Source organism: Colletes latitarsis, chromosome 7 (assembly GCF_051014445.1).
Source record: "Colletes latitarsis isolate SP2378_abdomen chromosome 7, iyColLati1, whole genome shotgun sequence".
Classification (NCBI taxonomy): Eukaryota; Metazoa; Arthropoda; class Insecta; order Hymenoptera; family Colletidae; genus Colletes; species Colletes latitarsis.
The window spans coordinates 11,897,501-11,917,742 of NC_135140.1; the positions used below are offsets into that span (position 1 = coordinate 11,897,501).

At 37.1% G+C, this 20,242-nt stretch overlaps 3 protein-coding genes and 1 long non-coding RNA gene across 4 annotated transcripts in view; 2 read left to right on the forward strand and 2 right to left on the reverse strand.

Annotated features, from left to right (window-relative positions):
* LOC143343849 (actin, muscle) overlaps positions 1–4,553 on the forward strand; it is a 5,156-nt gene extending 603 nt beyond the window's left edge. The window contains exons 1-3 of the mRNA XM_076769142.1: positions 1–541; positions 3,162–3,312; positions 3,399–4,553. The exon at positions 1–541 is cut by the window's left edge and continues 603 nt beyond it. Coding sequence (XP_076625257.1) covers positions 3,187–3,312; positions 3,399–4,403 — 1,131 coding nt within the window. The 5' untranslated portion in view covers positions 1–541; positions 3,162–3,186 and the 3' untranslated portion in view covers positions 4,404–4,553. The remainder of the gene's footprint in view (positions 542–3,161; positions 3,313–3,398) is intronic.
* Positions 4,554–9,538: 4,985 nt separating this feature from the next.
* Positions 9,539–14,972, forward strand: LOC143343671 (uncharacterized). Its single transcript, XM_076768808.1, has 9 exons — positions 9,539–10,067; positions 11,290–12,016; positions 12,083–12,410; positions 12,487–12,821; positions 12,892–13,117; positions 13,192–13,530; positions 13,801–13,951; positions 14,015–14,178; positions 14,257–14,972. Exons 2-9 carry the CDS (start codon positions 11,337–11,339, stop codon positions 14,539–14,541), a joined length of 2,508 nt encoding a protein of 835 aa, XP_076624923.1. The 5' UTR covers positions 9,539–10,067; positions 11,290–11,336; the 3' UTR covers positions 14,542–14,972.
* Sem1 (Suppressor of exocyst mutations 1) lies at positions 14,690–15,663 on the reverse strand. The gene is made up of 3 exons (XM_076768809.1): positions 15,504–15,663; positions 15,315–15,411; positions 14,690–15,108 (listed from the first exon to the last, which is right to left on the reverse strand). The coding sequence occupies exons 1-3, from the start codon at positions 15,613–15,615 to the stop codon at positions 15,057–15,059; spliced, it is 261 nt and encodes an 86-aa protein (XP_076624924.1). The 5' UTR covers positions 15,616–15,663; the 3' UTR covers positions 14,690–15,056.
* A 2,919-nt stretch (positions 15,664–18,582) lies between these two features.
* On the reverse strand, positions 18,583–19,799 carry LOC143344058 (uncharacterized). The gene is made up of 3 exons (XR_013080052.1): positions 19,539–19,799; positions 19,107–19,466; positions 18,583–19,019 (listed from the first exon to the last, which is right to left on the reverse strand). It is a non-coding gene; the product is annotated as an uncharacterized LOC143344058 (long non-coding RNA).
* Positions 19,800–20,242: the final 443 nt, after the last annotated feature.

A 20,242-nucleotide genomic window follows, 5' to 3' on the forward strand; every position in this document is an offset into this window, starting at 1 on the left:
TTGTATAAAGGTCCCGTTTGGTGGTACGTTTGCGTTCCCATCGTTCTTATTGAAAACGATAGAGTTTGAATTAATCGTACGTTGGCTCGATTACGAATCCAAAGAGACGCACTTTCGAGTAAGATAATCATGCTGCGTCGTAATCAGCGAAAGATTACGTTTATGATAGCTCGAATCGACGATAACGCTGGCACCCTTCGACCCTCCGTGATTAGCGCCCGACGAGCGACGGCCCTAACGCGTGACGAGTCCTTATTTGGATTGGGGGGCCGTCAGCCGCCGGCGCGTCGCGACGCACGGCGTCTCTCCCTCTCGACGTTGCTGTTAGGGCGGCTAAGGACTAGGCTGCGGCGGCGGGCTGAGACGAGTGTTAATGGCACGATAGATTTCCATCTAAGGGGCGGATCGCTATTTTCGGCTGCGAACCGATATGGATAAAGGGACCCCACAGAGCCGGCACTGTGCCACTCGCCGCTCTCGGTCTCTTGCACGACGTACACCCTAAGCGATCGTTGCCGATCTCTCGACTCATTAGTGAACGGTAAATCGAAACGTGTGTCTCGCAATTTCCATCCAAGAAGCTTATTAACAGTGTGATTGTCGGCGAGCTTTTTCCCTCGATCGCCATCGGTCGAAAAAACGACGCCCACGGATTGTCTTCGGTCCTCGAGAACCTGGATTTTCATCCGTACGATCGCTGGAACAGTGGATCTCGAGGATTTTCTCGTGTGCGATTCATTGGCTCGCATTTCAGTGATTTAACGACTAAAAGATCGATGTCAACCAGGCTGTACGAGGATCGAACGCAGTCGTCGAGGACGTTGTTGCTTGATTTTGCATGTCCCTGGACGATTGTGAAGTGCCGTTACGCGAATGTGACTCCAATGCTTGTGCTTCTATTATTACTGACGTTGCCGATCCTCAGTATGCATATTCTTTTCCACGCAATTAACACAATTGGATTCCTCGGATGCAAATATGAAAAACGTACTTTCACGATCGTCGGGGATGTGATTACGATACTTTTCGTAAACGTTCTTTTTCCAATTGATGGTTAATTAGTTTTGCCGAACAGTTTATTGTACTAAACGATGTTAATTGTAGTACATAACTGTACTACATGTATAATTGCTTGACTGCATTAGCTGCTTCGTTCACCATTAACCCTTTCGTATCTGACGGTAACATATGTGTGCATGATGGTTTAAAATCGATAATTTTGTGACGTGCATATATGTATACTTATGAAACTATGGTTTTTTCTCACTTTTTTTTTTTTTTTTTGCGCCCTACAATTCGATCAAGTTTGAAAAAGTCAACAATGAAATTTTCGACTATTTTCTTTTATAATCCATTCATAATTAAAGAACTATTCGACTTATTTTTTATTTATTTTTTTCTTTAACTTCCTTTTCACTATTTTTAACAAGTTTCATATTCTACAAAATAACTAATCGTTTTTATTGCTAAATTTGTACAATGTTCAAGCTTTGCATTCTTTAATTGCGATCAATGCACGATTCAACTCTCCATTTATCGATTTAAAACGCAAAAAATTAACATTATTGCGAATAAAAAGAATAATTCCACAATTTTAATACCTACTTATGCCCTTTGCGGACGAATACTTTGGAACAGTAAAAATTACTTTATTCAATTTATAAACTATATTTTAATTTAACCCTTAAGTGGATTATTGGGGTCCACTGCGGCCCTCCGCAAGTTTAAACTAATAATTGTTTAATATATAACGATGTAATTATTTGAAAATTTATATAATTCTCCATTAGCTCATTATTTTTTAAATGCTTTAAAGAAAAGTTGATTTCCATTTACCGATTTGGTAAAAATCAACATTAAGTAAAATAATTCAGTTGTTGGACTTTACATTTCGCTTACTGAACGGCTAATTGCGGCTGTTTGACTCTTTTTTTTCTTTTTAATTCATGTTTTACGTCGTATCGACTTCTTTGACTCTTATTGTTAGTAACAAGGTCTGTTTTTCATCACAGAGTTCTAATGTAAGCAGACCTGAACTGAAATAATAACTCTAAATTCTACACGGAAGTTTCTCAGTGCGAAAGTAGTGTCAGAAAAGGCAGTCGGGTTTCAGATTTCGTGCTGTGAACTTGTAAAACATTTTAACTTTGCTTTCTTGTGGTATTGAAATTATTTTCGGATAAGTTTTATACGTGTGACGAAAGAATGATGTATTTGTCAAAAAACCACTCCCTCGCGAAGTTTGACGAGCTTAAAATATGTTGCAAAGGTTAATATTTTGTATAACTCTTTCCTATACATACAATAAATAATCGACTTTAGTTTCCAAGATATTTGCAAAAAACTTTTGGTATCGTTACATTGAATTCGATCATCTATTATACGTATAGGAAAAAGTTATCCAAAATATCTTTATAACATATTTCAAGTCCATCAAAATCTGTGAGGGTGTGGCTTTTCAACAGGCTGACCAAAAGAGTAATTAGTTATAAAAAAATTTATTTAGTAATTTTATTTATCAATCTGAAATATATGAGAATATACGTAGTAAAACAACAAAGCGTAGCACAAGGTGCTGTTGAAGAAAGTGCTATTCCTGGTCCATCAACAGAACTATAAGAAAAGAGGATGAAACGTTCAAGTTGTCATTTGTGTTTAATGAACTGTTATTTACGACATAAAGTTTATTCAGATTTTTTCCAATGATTGATTGACATTTTAGAGTACAAAGGTTAGAGAATCCCAAAAGATAAAGTATCAAAATTTTACTCTTCTTTTAATTTAATGAATTATTACGTATGTATTAATTATTTGCACCATTAGCATATGCAGCACTTTCTGTATAAAACGAGTCACTAAAATATTAAGTTTGAAATACTTACTAAAATACTTGTTTAGATTCAACAAAAAAAAAGATATCATGATAAGGGCATATTTTTTATCTTCTCGTACGATGAAAATTAAGACGATTAATTCTCGTCGCTGTGTAAAATTTTGCAGGCCAAAAGGACACAAATATGTTGTCGAGTTTATTTTAATATGCGTCCGTAAAGGGTTAATACTGTGCATCGTTGATAAGTTCGCACATAAGCAATCAGACCCGCATTTTACCCAAATAAAGAAACTAACACGTTCTTATGTATATCGTTCAATGTTCACAGTAAGGAACGTTAGAAACAAATCAAGATGTGTGACGATGATGTTGCGGCACTAGTCGTGGACAATGGGTCCGGTATGTGCAAGGCGGGATTCGCTGGAGATGACGCTCCTCGCGCTGTCTTCCCCAGCATCGTCGGTCGCCCTCGTCATCAGGTTCGTCAGACACCAAAGTTTACTTCTGGTCTCGACCAAAAACTTATAACGTAACATATCACGAACGTCTTTGCGTATCTTTCCAGGGTGTGATGGTCGGTATGGGTCAAAAGGACAGCTACGTAGGGGACGAGGCCCAAAGTAAAAGAGGTATACTTACCCTAAAGTATCCTATAGAACACGGTATCATTACTAATTGGGACGATATGGAGAAGATATGGCATCATACCTTCTACAACGAATTGCGTGTCGCGCCTGAAGAACACCCGGTTCTCCTCACCGAGGCCCCCTTGAACCCAAAAGCTAACCGTGAAAAGATGACCCAGATCATGTTCGAGACCTTCAACAGCCCGGCCATGTACGTCGCCATCCAGGCGGTGTTGTCCCTGTACGCTTCCGGTCGTACCACCGGTATCGTCCTGGACTCTGGTGATGGTGTCTCTCACACCGTACCAATCTATGAAGGTTACGCTCTTCCTCATGCCATCCTCCGTCTGGACTTGGCCGGTCGCGATTTGACCGACTACCTCATGAAGATCCTCACCGAGCGAGGCTACAGCTTCACCACCACGGCTGAGCGTGAAATTGTCCGCGACATCAAGGAGAAACTCTGCTACGTCGCCCTGGACTTTGAACAGGAAATGGCCACCGCGGCCGCCAGCACCTCCCTCGAGAAGAGCTACGAGTTGCCCGATGGACAGGTCATCACCATCGGTAACGAGAGGTTCCGTTGCCCCGAGGCTCTGTTCCAACCGTCCTTCTTGGGTATGGAATCCTGCGGTATCCACGAGACCGTGTACAACTCCATCATGAAGTGCGACGTCGACATCCGTAAGGATCTCTACGCCAACACTGTACTCTCCGGTGGTACCACCATGTACCCCGGTATCGCCGATCGTATGCAGAAGGAAATCACTGCCCTCGCCCCGTCGACCATCAAGATCAAGATCATTGCTCCCCCCGAGAGGAAGTACTCCGTATGGATCGGTGGATCCATCTTGGCCTCGCTGTCCACCTTCCAACAGATGTGGATCTCCAAGCAGGAGTACGACGAGTCCGGCCCAGGCATCGTTCACCGCAAGTGCTTCTAAGGTGTTGCACCGAGGTCGAGGATTTACGATTTTCACCTGCTTTCTTTTCTTTTTTTTTTCTATCGATGCTCGCCATTTTAGAGCGACTTCCGCAGACATGGGCATACCCGGGGGTTTAGAGGGAAGAAAGAGAGAAGAAGGTAGACAAGGGGGAACGAGGTTTTGGGAAACGAAAATTTACTGAAGTGCCTTTATTCTACACATTTATCAGACTGTAATTTACTTTGTAGTTTATACAACACGACTGTTTGTTATTAACGTTAATTAATTTATTGATAATCTCCTCGGTCATTTCAACGAGTCCTTCTCGGTCCTGTAAACATGTATACGCAGACTCACATGGCAAGCATGCACACGCCCACACCCACACGCCTACACACACATACGCGACATACAAAATACATGCAAAGGCTTTTCTTGAAATCGTACGCGCACGTAATTTGGCATTTGCGATACGCACGAGGTGGTAATCGACGAGAATGAAGTATACGATGAAAAACCATTAACCAGGCGCATCGACGTCGGCTCATATTGCTGCCTGGCGTATTTGTTCTTCTTATTATATCATATAATTAATGATAATAAAACTGTATTATATAATAAGTCGATGTCGGTTTGTGTGAACCTTATCAACCAAGATTACCAAGATTTTTGGCAAACGTACAACGCGATGATATAACGGACGTGAACAAATTGCGAATCTATACTCCGAAAAGTTCTGAAGAAATATTGTGTTTTGATATCTCGTGACACTCAACTTTGGATACAGTGTATTCTGGCGTACGGCCAACCTACGTGCAACTATACGCAACTATATTCTTATTTGCTTTCTATGGTGGGAAATATATATCCGACGGTAAACAAAAAATTAAGGGTTACGAGATTTTCTAGATACAAAATTGTCGATATAAATTTAATTACGTAATCATGTATAATAGCTGATGCAAATTAAATTCGCAGAACGTAACGGTTTATTTGTATTAAAGGCCGCTAGAAATAGCACGCGGTACGCGACTGTTTGTTCCTATAGTCTCGTGCAGATTCCTATTAGACAATTAGATAAAGATCACGGCGAAAACCTCTCGCGAATAGAAGCATCTGCATACGTATAGTGCTCGATTCTCTAAGATTTAGTCATTCGCGGGAACTAAATTTTTCATTTTGAAACGTAGCATCTTGTTCGATGGATTCCTCTGTTTCCCTCGAATCCTTTCATCTCCGTTTTCGCCATCCATATACACTCGTCGTTGGATGTTAAGTAACAGTTTCCAACGAACGACGATGTTTCATCGCGATTCCCAGAAACGCATTTCAATCCCACAATACACGCGAGACGAATTCGTCTTTGATTGGCTCAAAGTTTGAAATTAATACCAATATCATTTTCAGCAAAGCCATACCAAAACCGAAATAAATACCGGAATTATTTCGGTATCATCATTTATTTATATTTCACATTCTCTTCATTATCAAGTCCGCTATCCCATTCTAGTATACGATAAACTGAAACGTTTTCGAATCATCGTTGAAAGGTGGTAATTATTTTGGTTTCGGTAATATAATTACGATAAGAAAATAATACCGGTTTTTAGGTAAATCGGTACTTCCATGTAGTAAAATACCAGTTTTTCGTATTCCGGTGTAAGCTCCTGAGTTCAAAGACGGTCGATTTTAGCCCTTTCCTCGAAGAAAGAGGTACGCGCGACCCGTAACCCAAGACGAATAGCAAAACTGCGGTACAAATAAAGAAATAGCAAAAATAGAGTTGTCGGTAGCCGGCTACAGCGGATGCCGCGATCGTCGGGGAGAGCATGCCGGGGGTCCCCGGGAGAGTCTTCTAGCCTTACAAGGCCCCTGGGTGACTTACGTTTATTCTGACGCTTCGACGACTAAAATTAGAGCCCGCACTCTTCGAGGCGCGTATGCACGTGTTCGTACACCTGCATGGGGTGGACGTGCGCCAGTTTAGGCGGACTCTATCGCGCGCTATCTCTCACCGCAACTCAGACGCATGCTGAAAATGTCAAAGGCAAGAGAGGGACAGATTGATTTTGCTACTTGAATAGTACTGTAACCGTCACGGTATAGCACGTAAATTTCTTCAGGCATCGAAATATCGATTTCACTATCAGGAGTACATCAGGAGGTGGTGACCCAATTCTATTTATTTTGATTTTTCCATCCAGTGGCTTATATTTTTATTTTATATTTTAGAGATTTCTTATATTATTTTCAATAAAAAGAGAGAAACATTTGGAAGTATTGACATGATCTGTGCAATATTAGAAATCGGAATTTTAGGATCTGTTGTACGAGCTCGCCATATACAGGGTGCTCTGCATTTTTGAAGTGTAGAACACACTTCAGCAGTGTGTTCTACAAGTAAAATTAGAACTAAAATGTTATATAACAAAAAATCCATGAATGCTTAAGAAGTTGTAACAAAAATATGAACTGAAACTCGGTTGAGATTCAGGACATTAAAATAAGAAAGAAAATTTATAATAAAATAAAATCGATCTTTTTCGATATCGTGAGTCTCTTTGCAATTTACTGAACATGAACTTGAACAATAGTTCAAAATTGTATGACAACGAAAAGTTATCATCGAAGAAAGAATACTTCAGCATCCAAGATAAATGATAGAAACTAAACTCTGATAGAGAAATATTTATCCACATAATTCTACGTTAAAAATATTTTTTCGTGCCTCACCTAGCAATTGTTCTCTTTAAACAAAGGTTAGTAAATTTGTTTAGTAAATGAAAAAACATCACATTTCATATTTTTGTCATAGCTTCTAAACAAAGCATTTATGAATTTTTTGTTATACAGGGTGTTCGGCCACCCCTGGGAAAAATTGTAATGGAAGATTCTAGAGGCCAAAATAAGACGAAAATAAAGAATACCAATTTGTTGATGGAGGCTTCGTTAAAAAGTTATTAACGTTTAAAGTTCCGCCCGTAATGAATTTTTTTCTAGAAAGTGGGTAGGATTTTGGGGGTAGGTATATTCACCAAAAATTATTGTAATTGACCCCCGCAACCGAAAATAATTTTTCCAGAACGATTTGAAATTTTTTTTTTTCGTCGAAAAATTTAGGCACCTACCCCCTTGTCGATTTTCCTTAAAACTAGTTTTTCATTTTTAGTAATTTTGTTTGACGCCCTACAGAAAAGTTTTCTAATACTTTTTTGTAGGTACCCATGAGCTCTACTTCAGAAAAAAGTTTCATTGAAATATATTCACAATTGTAGGAGTTATGGCTATTTGAAAATTGGACCATTTTTATGGGGTTTTTCTCATTTTGCGGGGTCAAGGACCAACTTTTCGAATATTTTTGCAATTTGTATATATTCTCCGTCAAAATACGCGTCGTTTGCTTTTTTAAACATTAAAATCCGTCAATCCGTTCAAAAGTTATGACGTTTTAAAGATACACATTAAATTTCAGGGAACGATTTCTGGCCTGAAATTAGATTTTCGGTAAAGAATTTTTTTCTCGAAAATGGTTAGAATTTCGAGGGTATGTCTAATGACCAAAAATGCTTGTAATTAACCCCTGTAATTAAATATAATTTTTTTAGTATGATATTGAAATTTTTTAATTTCGTCTAAAAATTTCAGTACCTACTCGAATATTTTTCTCGAAAGTGGGTAGGAATTCAGGGGTACGTGTATTCACCAAAAATGATCGTAATTGAGTCCCGCAACTAAAAATAATTTTTTCGGATTGATTTGAAATTTTTTAATTTAATTTTTTAATTTGAATGAAGCCTCCGTTAAGAAATTGTTGTTCTTGATTTTCGTCTTATTTTAGCCTCTACCAGTAGAATCTCTCATTAGAATTTTTCCCGGTGGTTCAAATACATAAAAAAATTATGTATTTGAACCAAAAACATAATTTTTTTATAATAACGCATGACTTTTGACGAAACGTCGCATCGAAGATGAAAAACACTAAAAAGTTCGGTTCAGTCTTGCAGGCTGAGGAGAGTTTTCTGAATGTACGTATACTAATAATAAAGCTTAGCGGGGGATGATTGTCTGTAACGGTACCAATTAAAAAGGGTTCAACGTGACGTTACAGTTGAATACTGCTAAGTTTTAACTGAACTTTATTAAACTCTTAATTATACAAAAAAAACGAATTACATTTCTGATTGTACATATAATAATATAACGATAAATTAAACTTAAACATTTTCAACTTTTCTTTTCTGTAACTGTAACATTCTTTTTCTTTTAAGCGTCTTGTTAGCGTCTCTTGTTCTTTCTTCTTTTACCAGTGTTGCCACCTCACTTGTAATGACTACCAAATTCTAAAAAATACATAACTTTAATAGTCGGGCGCTTTGGGATTCCCACTTTGTCGTTTTAATTTTATCTATGACAAAGGACGTAATAATTGATATAACAATTGCTAATTAGAATCACAAAAAATATCATAATGAAATGAAATCGAATAATACACAAACTGAATGCAAATTTTATTCGTTATCATGAACCTAATCGTTTAAGATTTATACTACTTTAAAGATTACTAAACTACTTTAGTATTCACAAAAGTTTAATTTACCATTATAAAAAAATAACTCCCCATAATTCATATTTTCCAGTACATCTAAAACAGAATTAAATCAACAGATAGTTTGGATCTCTTCCGAAGTAGGCTAAACAAGCATATTGCAATTCAATCATACTTGAAAGATAAGTATAATGCATAAGATAAGATTACATACAATAGACAACGTAGATTAAAACTAATTATATCCATATTGGATTTATATTAAAAAACGATAGGTAATATCAGTATAAAAGATATTTGATCTACATAGTAGAATATAATTATGAATTATTAAATTTATATCAACGGGAATAGTTAGAAATCCAAGTCAGAATTCGCTACATTTTCTACTTGGTCTTTTTGAAATAACGTGAGTTCAAAATGGTGAAATAGATTTAAAAAGAACAGCACCAAACGTTGAAACTTAAAATTGAAATATAAAGTTTCAAACGCGTAAGAAAATTGTTATCTTGTTGCGATATCAATTTTTCTCCGAGCTTTGTTTTAAAGGGTATATATGACCTAGTATCTATACCACCTATACATATTCAATCGTTTTACACGTTTCTCCATGTTACGCATGTGTTATAACAGAACATATGTCAGCGTGATTCTTTTTCAACAGAAAGATAACTTTCACTTACTCGCGTAACCTCCTCCTCGCGATATAATATTTATTTACGCGTGTCTGTCGTTGCACTGAATATTGAATTATTCCAGTGTAATTGGACAAAGTACCTCGTGCGAAAAGTGACATTCGTGTCTCGAAAGTGGTACGACGATCATTGCAAAAATATGTACGTGTTGTTGAAACGGAAACGATATTAATAATTGTGACGAGAATAAGGATCGTTGTTCTTATTAAGATGTAGGTAATCTGTGTTTCCGCGAAACGAAAAAAAAAATAAAAATAAAATGTTTGTAAAAATATCAATAAACGTTACGAAAATAAAGTAATGAAACGCGAACGTTAACCGTGTGCGAAACGAGTCAAGTTTGTAAGAATTTTGCAATTGGATTCGAGCGAGGATCGAAAATGTCGAGGTTAAATACGGAATCAAGATGTCAACAATGGAGAAGTTTTTGAAGAACATAAGGTGTGTTTTATCGTTTTATTAAAATAACAGGAATGAAAAACGAATGTTGTCTCTTGATAAACAATTGATGCTTTTAGTGCATTTAATTATTTCATAATGTGCCATCCTAGATTAACCCATTTGCATCATTAGCGTATATATACGCTCAACTTTCTTGGTCACTATCACCGGAGCCATATGCATACGCTCAATTTTGTTGGTATTTATTACTCGTCTTACAGGTCCATGTATTTAAAATTATAAGAAATAGTCTGGTTCTGCCTGTCATAAAACGGAGACTAAAACATCGGGCACCTTTGAGATCTTACCAGCTAAGTGCGGTTGAACAATAAAATAATTAAACCGTACCACTAGTATGAAAGGATCAAGGTGCCACGATGATCAGTGGCCGAACGGAATGTTTATGTTAGATTAGGAAATATAAATAACTATATTCATTTTCCAACCATTTTCTAATGGTCATACCATCAACATCATCAAGAAAAGCTCAAAAACATTGCGTAGTTTGTTTAGCTCAAAAGAAAAGAAGAGAAACAATTTATCAGTGTGGAAATTGTGAAGTAATGCTTTTTGCATTCAACATTTCAAATACTATCATACTGCCCAAAATAACTAATCAACATTTCCACCATTATCAGTAATATACATGTATATGGAAGTAAAGCCCGTATTTGCAATTTATTTGTACTGAAATATGAAGTTTTTTTACTTTTGGATTTACAAATGAGTTAATACAGTACCTTTTACATATTGTCAACCTTAATTCGTATATAATATTTCCCCATCTTAGATTGAATGTTTTAAATAACGGATTATTGTAAATATCTTTTATAAAATTAATCGTAATCTATTAAGACACATTTTTACATTCACTGATACGTGTGTATCTTCACAAGGCCCGAGACAAAATGAAATTTTGGGCTCTTATCTACAAAAAAATCCAAAGAAGAACATTTTTAAATTCGATCTTATTTTATTAATATAATAAAACGAAGTATATGATTTAAACAATCCAGGATAATAACTTAGAAATAATACAAGTCCCTACACCTAATTTTACGCATGTTTTAGCTATTTTCATTTATATCTTATGGCTTATGCATCTTTCCATATAATATTAATAACAACTTGATTCATAGTAATATATTTAATACAAGTTAAGCAATAGTATATAAAAATATAGTAAATTTACAGAGAAACAATATAAATATTTCTATTGCAGATTTATGTTATATTGGCACAAAACGTAATGTTAAATCTATTATTATTATGTTTACAATGGGGAAAGTTATACCAATGAGCTGGTTGAACCAGATACTGTTGATTTTGAGTATATTAAGTGCTTCATTGTCTTTAATTATACAAGAATGGGCAGGTCTCACACCACTACCAATTTATGTTTCTATTTTATGGGCTATTTTCATTGTGATAATGTCAGTGTGGCTCAGTTGTTTCTTACTTCGACTTGCATTGAAAGCAAATGTCCCGCTTAATATAAAATATCTTAATAACTGGTTATATACAAAATTAGCAACTAGTTTAAAATTACATGATTTACCGGAAAAAGATGCTTTTGGTAACAAAAGTGAGGATAAAGTAAAAATAAACGAACATATAAATTCCATTAAAAGGCCAACCGAACAGAAAACAGATAATGTTTTGACGATGGAAAGATCATCTAGGAAAACGAGTACATTTAATGCAAAAACTATTTCCTCGAAAAGAAAAAGAATGATAAGAGTAAATGACATATTGAAAGAAATAAACTTAAAATGTATTGATGTCTGGTACAAATCCATTAGTAATGATAAATCATTTCCTGACGAAGCACAAGAAATGCTAAAAATATTATTGACCAAATTATTTTATAAAATCAATTTAATAGATAAAGTGAAGCTTACTCATAAGCTAGCTAACGTGTTCTTAATACATTTGAAAGAATATCACAGGTACAGATTCTTGTATACATTTTCATAAAGCATTTCATTACGAAAAGTAATTATATTTTATTATAGAGCATCGCGACGGGTAGAGAAAGGAACAGCATCAAGTATAGAGGAAACATTTAAGTATTTACATCCTGGTTCTCGTAATGCAGAATCTTTGGAGTATATGCTCCAGCGAAAAATCAATATTTTAGCACAAGAATTTTTACAATGGGAATTAACAAGTTCATTGCCATGTAAATTATTACTATCTATTTTAGCAAAAAGACTATTATTAGTTATAGAAACAATAAGTTCTCCAAACTGGTTGTTTCAAAGTATGTCAGATTTATTACGACCCTTGTCAAAAGAAGTTGCCCAAGTTGAAATTAAAAAGGAAGACGCAATATGCACAAAAGTACAATATATTGTTACAAAATTTAATTAATTATCAATCACACGACTGTTATGAATTAATAAAATGATTCTTTTAGAAATTTATATCCAATGCTTTAAGTGATGGTATAACGTCTTCAACGGCAGCTATAATTCCACGGATGTTACCAAAACCAAAATCTGATCTATCGGCGAAAACTACCATTGAAAATAAAAATTCTTCGCTAAACATAAATGACAAAAGACCTATTTTACATTTAGACAATTTAACTACGGAACATAGAGGTCTTTGGGGTCAAAGTATGTCGGAGGTAGATTCCGAAGTAGACGATGATAAAATATCTCCAGTATATGAAGAACCTACTGATTTTGCTACAACAATTGCTAGGTTAAGAACTGTATTACAGCAAAAGTCAACTGTGAATACACCTTTGTGAGTAATAAAGCGTTTGTTTTTTAACAATGGAAGGAACAAACATTGTCTGATATAGGGATATTTTCAGACATGTAGAAGAAAAATCTTACGTAGTATACGAAGGTAGTCAATTTACAAATTTATTGATTCCATGGACAGAGTTTCATACAGCCCCTGATGGTTCACAGCAACTACTTTATTGTATTCAATTTGATGATGTGGAACAACGCGGAGCTGATCTTTTTGAAACAACAACTGCTACTGTCAGGAGACAATACCGTGACTTTGCTCGGTTACATGCTAGCTTGCAAGAGGTATGATAAAATATAAACTTTGGTTTGTTGGTTTTTTCTAATATATTATCTTATTTATTAGACATGATTTATAGATTCCAGAATTAACACATGTTATGACAGATTTAATATTACCAGAGGGTGGGCGTAGTGAGTTAGAGAATTATTTAAAAACTCTAACTACGCGTTTGGGTAATGAAAGTCCAACGCAATTACGACATTTTCTACGACCGAGCGCTAGTGCTAGTAAAAAGGCAGATGTAGTTGTACCTCGATTCGACAGATTTTTGGCCAAAACCGTAAGCGGTGTTTTCAACACTTTGAAAACAGTTGTTCCGGGTTTCGAAATTGACCAAGAAGAAGAAAATGTTCCATTACCTACGTTAATGCCTTTAGCCGATATACCATGGAGGTTCGTCGAGGATATTAAATCGGTAAATAGATATAAACTGTGATAAAAATATTTATAATATATTGGTTATTAATTTTGCTCGTGTGGATGTTGAAGCCACTAAGTATTTTTATTAATTTCATTTTTCCAATATAAAATAGCATATTCTTTACATGGGAAAATAAAGATATTGAAAACATATTTTTTGCTTTAGTAGGAACTTATAGATTTATTTATATACATTAAATTCATATAGAGTTCTTACATCATATGTTTAATTGAAAAATAAAATATCTTATTATACTATTTGTAGAAAAGTTTAGCAATTGAACTCCAACAACTTGTGGACGAAAGAATTGAGTATTGTTCTGTAGATACAGCTTACGAAGCCGTTGATTCAATCGATGGCAATAACGATACTGCATTGTTTCATTGGTGGGAAATTGTAAAGGCTCCTTATGAAGGTAAATTAGAATATGTCTTAATATTGATAAGCGTTTAAAATTATTTCGTTTTTTCTTTAACAGAAGAAATAGATGAATTGGACTCGCACTTAATGTTAACATGCGCTGCTATAGATATTATCTGTGAATTGTTAGCGGGAATTGAAAGTAACAATACCTTACAACAAGAAGCAGTTGTTAGGTGGATAAAGTTACTCTTTGGAAATATTACTGAACCTCTATTACAAGTAATAATTTATATTTCTTCGTTATTATAATAATCATTTATATTTTTATGATAAATTTTTCATTGAATACAATTTTAGACTGCTGTTCTTCAAATTTTTGATTGCTTGGGTAATGCATCGCTTCTTCATAATGTACAAAACAAAATTTCTGACGAACCTCTAATAAATATAAAGGAAAGACTGTTAAAACAATTATTAGCTAAAATTCCGAGCGATGTAAAATTGATATTTGGTGAGGACGATACGTTAAACATTCTAAAATACTTACTTGGTTCTTGTGAATTAAAAAAGATTAACATAGATTTGAACCTACAGATACTAGATGTTTTAGCATCGCAACTATTAATTTCATGTAGATCATAATAGTGTAGCTCTATAATAATTTATTTTGTTTTTAAATTCGTTAAAGAAAGAGTAGTGCAATACATACCTATAAAACTGTAAATTATTTAAATGATTTAGTAGTATCGAAAGTTATGAATTACGTAAATACATTTTAGTCAGGAAGGAATTGATGTGCCATACGTAGTAAATTTATTGACAATTGACAATTAAGAACTATGAAGTTTTCAAAACCAGACTTTGTACCTGATTACATATTTAAAGTAAAAATGCCAAGTATTTTTTCCATTAAAATAACACAACTCCTCTGAGTTACATGATATGCGTTGTGCATACTAGTTACTATATGCATTTAAACTGTACATTCGTATTTAATGTTTAAGTTTTGTACAAATATTTATGAAAAACTATTATATTTCACAATTAATAAAAGTCTATCGATACGTATGAAATTTAAATGTATACAAAGTTGTAATAATCTAATACATATTTATTCTTATGATTAAACACATCCGATTCATAATTTAGTAATTTTGTTAATTTTCTTTCCCCTGTTCATTTTGAGCCTTTTGTTTCTCTAATTGTGCCCTGAAATAAAAAAAGTTCCATTTTATTTCAATCGCTACTTTTACAATATAAACAATTATCATATAATAATTAATAAAAACATAGGAAAAATGATTAAAGTTAAAGAATAATTTAAAATTAAGATTTTAAAAGGTGTCTTGAAATGTTTAGTAAAAATAGTACCGATGCATTAGTTCCGTTAATATATTTTGTACTACAAAAATTACCTTAATTGTTGATTAAAATCATCTTCTACATCGTCGTCGTCCCAATTATCTTCCCAAACGCTAATATCTTCGTTGTCTTCATCTACTGCGGTCCAATCTACCAAGTCATTCAACGAAATTAAGGTTAGATCGTGCTATTTTGACATTTCTTATTCTAGAATATATATTTGTAACCATGAAATTATGTACCTTCCGCAGGAAACTCTTCAAACTCATCGTCTTCCTCTAATAATCCCAGATCTACTTTCGTTTTATCGTTTTTAGTGTCCGTCATTTTCAGATCTGACACTGGATCACGCATCAATAATGAATTCTTGTTTTGGAATGCTCTAGAACTAGAATTGACTATATTCTAACCTAACCAGTGTTACCAGACTGCAGACGACGTCTAAATTAAACCAAGTAAGTATAGGGAAATTTTCTGGCGGCGCACGTGTTCGTTTTAGCTAGGTAATCCTAAGGTGCACCCGGTGCATCTCTGATTCTACGACGTTCATCAATCAGAAGCAAAAACGGTTTCCCTAGGGGTGATTTCTGGAGTTGTAAAGGGAAAAAGCAACACTAAAGAAACTCAAACAGTTGGGGACAAACCGCCAAGAAGAAGATTGCGTGCTTCTTAAATCATTGTTATAACGTGTACAGAGGTTTATGGTAAAGTATATATACATATTTAATAACATATCAGTGTCTTTTTTTCCTTTGCCTTAACACAAATGATACCTTGTACACGCGTCGGTTGTGGCAAGTACCTATATTACGCATAAATTCCACAATTAAAGACAGAGAGGGAGAGAGAGAGAGAGAGAGAGATTTCGAGTTTCGACCAGAGATGCCAGAAAGGCACCGAAGGTGCTCTCTCACACATGCCAGATCACGCGTACGTGAGCTCGTGGAGTTTCGGAAAGTCGACAAAGGCAAACTAACGTATGCCCTCTTTCTCGATTCTCCGAAGTTGCCCGAAGTAATTTCGGACCGCCTCGTGAGAGTCGAGAGAGAAAGGCTCACATTTGCCTTCACGCTCTTGAACAACTAACATCCGACCTCCCGTCAACAGGTCTCCACTGGCCTCTGCTGACCGCTGCTGACTACCGTTTATATTTCTGACAACGTACAACGATTACTACTGACGTCAGCCTGCCTCCGTTGGACTCTGCTAACCGCTACTGACCACTCCTGATACTCCTGACACTCCTGACAACGTACAACGATTATGCCGTCTACTGTCACCCTCTCCAGGCTTCTGCTGACCATCGCTTATATTTGTGACAACGTATAACGATTACTACTGCCTTCTGGCATCTCCACTGGATTCTACTGACCGCTGCTGGTCTCTACATGCCTCTACTGATTGCTAACCTAAATTATCAGGTAATGTCATAAAATTGTTTTACCAAGATACACTTCCTTTTACGAAGTACAAGACACGACTATATGTACGTTTGAATTTTCCTACAAATCTCCGCTGGCCTTTGCTGACCGCTGCTGACCACTCCGGATACTTTTGACAACGTACAACGATTACTACTTCCTACTGCTTGCCCCTGCTGGTCTCTGCTTCCCTCTGCTGACTTCCGAATGCCTCTACTGACCTCCATTGGCCTCCGCTGACCGCTGCTGACCACTCCGGATACTTCTGACAACGTACAACAATTACTACTTCCTCCTGCTTGCCCCTGCTGGTCTCTGCTTCCCTCTGCTGACCTCCGAATGTCTCTACCGACCTCCATTGGACTCTACTGACCACCGCTGACCAACGCTGCCCACTACTGACCGTTGCTAACAACTTCTAACATGATTTATATGTATTAACCTTTGTATAATGTAAATCTACACCAATAAATGTTATAATTTAAACAAATTCTATCTGTTCTCATCATTTTTTACCTTCTTTTCCTCTCCGAATCATTTCCTAAGTTATAAGACTCCCTCAGAAGCGCTTGACCGATTCTACGTATCTTTAAAAATTTTCTAAGTTCTCTGGAAAGATTTGAAATCTCCCGCCGCCAGAAAATTTCTGGGAATTCCTGGAAATGACGTCATTTCTAGGAATTCCTGAAATTTCTAGGAATTCCTGAAATTTCTCGGAATCCCTGAAACAGATCGGGAAACCCTGGAACTTTACGGGAGCCCTGAAATTTCTCGGAAACCCTGAAAATTCTTGGAATCCCTGAAATTTCTCGGAATCCCTGAAATTTCTTGGAAGTTTCAGGCAGCAGCTCCGGCCTGAATTTTTCGGCAAAAATTTTAAAGAGCCCCCCCCTGAATCTTTCCCGGGCACTTTGACATTTCTCTGGAAGAACCCATTTTTCTTCCCTGGCAGCCGCCCGGCTTTCATCTCTCCTGCCAGCCGTCAACCGCCAATGCCACGTGCTAGCTGTGGGACTTTGAAATTTTTCCGCCAAGTGTTTGTTGTCTCCTGCCAGCCGTGGAACTTAGAAATTTTTCTGGAAGATCGTCGCTGGCCCCTTCTCCTCTCTCCTGGTGGTAGTCGCCATCCGCCATTGTTGTGGTCTCCTGCCGGCCGTGGAACTTAGAAAATTTTCGGGAAGGAACATCCCGAAATTTTGCAGCGACCCCCCCCCCCCCCCCACTGGGTGGGAGACCGCCAGCCAGACCTGGCCGGACTCCCACCCCCCCTCCCCTCCAGGGGAGGACCAGCTCCTGCCGGCTCCGCTGCTGCTGCTGGAGATGTTGCTGCTAGGAAGGCATGTCATGAAATGGCCCATTTAGAGTTGGGTTAACGAGTGTATATATAGAAACGAAGGCCCGAGCGAGCGCTTGTGAGAAAGCCCAGGCGGCGGCAGATTCGAAATTTTTCCGCGGAACTTTGAATATTTTTGCCTCTGGCAGCTAGTACGCGGAGCTGATGTTTACCTATCGATCGTAGCTATGGCGCTGACGGTTTCAGGTCCATTTTAGACTAGCAAATTTTTATCTCTGGCAGCTACTACGGGAGCTGACGTTTACTGAATGAATGAATAAGTATCTCTAATCGACCATAGGTCAGGCCTGAGGTTTTTGGACAATTTCAGACATTGTTATCAGGAGGGGATGGTAGGAAAAGAGGTGGCACGTATCTTATAACTACGGGAATGATTTCGAGAGGAAAGGAAAAGTAAAAATGATGAGAACACATGGAATTCTTTGAAATTATATCATTTATTGCCATAGATTTACATTATACAAAACTTTGATACATATAAACATATTATATTATATTATATCATATCACAAGTTGTCAGCAACGATCAGCTGTGGTCAGCGATGATTAACTGACGTCGGGAGATGTTGGCAGAGGCCAGCTGGCAAGCAGTAGCAAGTAGTAATCCTTACACGTTGTCAGAAATATCAGGAGTGGTCAGCAGCGGTTACCAGAGGCCAGCGGAGGGTGGCAGATGTCAGTAGTAATCGTTATACGTCGTCAGAAATATAAACGGTGGTCAGCAGAGGAGAGCAGAAGTTGGGGAGGCTGGCAGTAGCAAGTAGTAATCGTCATACGCTGTCAGAAGTATCAGGAGTGGTCAGCAGCGGTCAGTAGAATCCAGTGGAGGTGACAGAAGTCAGTAGTAATCGTTATACGTTGTCACAAATATAATCGATGGTCAGCAGAAGCCTGGAGAGGGTGGCAGTAGGCAGTCGTAATCGTTATACGTTGTCAGGAGTATCAGGAGTGGTCAGCAGCGGTCAGCAAAGGCCAGCGGAGATCTGTATGAAAATTGAAAAGTACATATAGTCATATCTTGTACTTTGTAAAAGGAGGTGTATCTTGGTAAAACAATTTTATGACATTACCTTTCATGTTAGCCATCAGTAGAGGCATGTAGAGACCAGCAGTGGTCAGCAGAGTCCAGCGGAGGTGCCAGAAGTCAGGAGTAATCGTTATACATCGTCAGAAATATAAACGATGGTCAGCAGGGGCCAGCAGAAGTTGGGGAGGCTGGCAGTAGCCAGTCGTAATCGTTATACGTTGTCAGAAGTATCAGGAGTGGTCAGCAGCGGTCAGCAGAGCCTAGCAGAGGCATGCAGTGGCAAGCAGAGATCAGCAGGGGCGAACAGTAGCATGTAGTAATTGTTATACGATGTAAGAAGCATCAGGGGTGGTCAGCAGTGTTCAGCAGAGGCCAGCAAAGGCATGCACAGGCAAGCAGAAACCTGCAAAGGCAAGCAGAGACTTGTAGGGGCATGCAGTAGTAAGTATTAATCGTTATACATTATCAGAAATACCTGCAGTGGTCAGTAGCGTTCGGCAGAGGCCAGGAAAGTTCAGCAGAGACAAGCACATGCTGACAGAGATCGGCAAAGACCAACAGAGGTTAGCAGAAGTCAGTAGTAATCGTTATACGTTGTCAGAAGTAACAGGAGTGGTCAGTAGCGGTCAGCAGAGTCCAGCAGAGGCGAGCAGTAATCAGGAGCAGTCAGTAACAGTCGCTGTATGGTGTCAAAAGTTGTCGGTCAATTACAATCATTTTTGGTCGTTGCACATACCCTCGAAATCCTATCCACTTTCTAGAAAAGAATTCCAGAAGTTGTGAAATTTTTCGAGGAAAAAAAAAATTTCAAATCGTTTTGGAAAAATTATTTTCTGTTGCGGGGATCAATTACAATCATTTTTGGTGAATAGACATACCCCCGAAATCCTACCCACTTTCTAGAAAAAAATTCGAGAAGGTGTGAAATTTTTCGACGAAATTAAAATATTTCAAATCATTCTGAAAAAAATATTGTTAGCTGTGGGGGTCCATTACAATCATTTTTGGTGAATAGACATACCCCCGAAATCCTACCCACTTTCTAGAAAAAAATTCGAGAAGGTGTGAAATTTTTCGACGAAATTAAAATATTTCAAATCATTCTGAAAAAAATATTGTTAGTTGTGGGGGTCCATTACAATCATTTTTGGTGAATAGACATACCCCCGAAATCCTATC

Coding starts and splice junctions, on each gene's coding strand:
- LOC143343671 (XM_076768808.1), top strand. CDS start 11,337: ATGTTTACAATGGGGAAAGTTATACCAATGAGCTGGTTGAACCAGATA. Junction 13,118..13,191: donor TACATGCTAGCTTGCAAGAG/GTATGATAAAAT, acceptor CATGATTTATAG/ATTCCAGAATTAACACATGT. Junction 13,952..14,014: donor TGTAAAGGCTCCTTATGAAG/GTAAATTAGAAT, acceptor TTTCTTTAACAG/AAGAAATAGATGAATTGGAC.
- Sem1 (XM_076768809.1), bottom strand. CDS start 15,615: ATGCGTGATCCAGTGTCAGATCTGAAAATGACGGACACTAAAAACGAT. Junction 15,412..15,503: donor TGAAGAGTTTCCTGCGGAAG/GTACATAATTTC, acceptor ATGACTTGGTAG/ATTGGACCGCAGTAGATGAA. Junction 15,109..15,314: donor GATTTTAATCAACAATTAAG/GTAATTTTTGTA, acceptor TTTTTATTTCAG/GGCACAATTAGAGAAACAAA.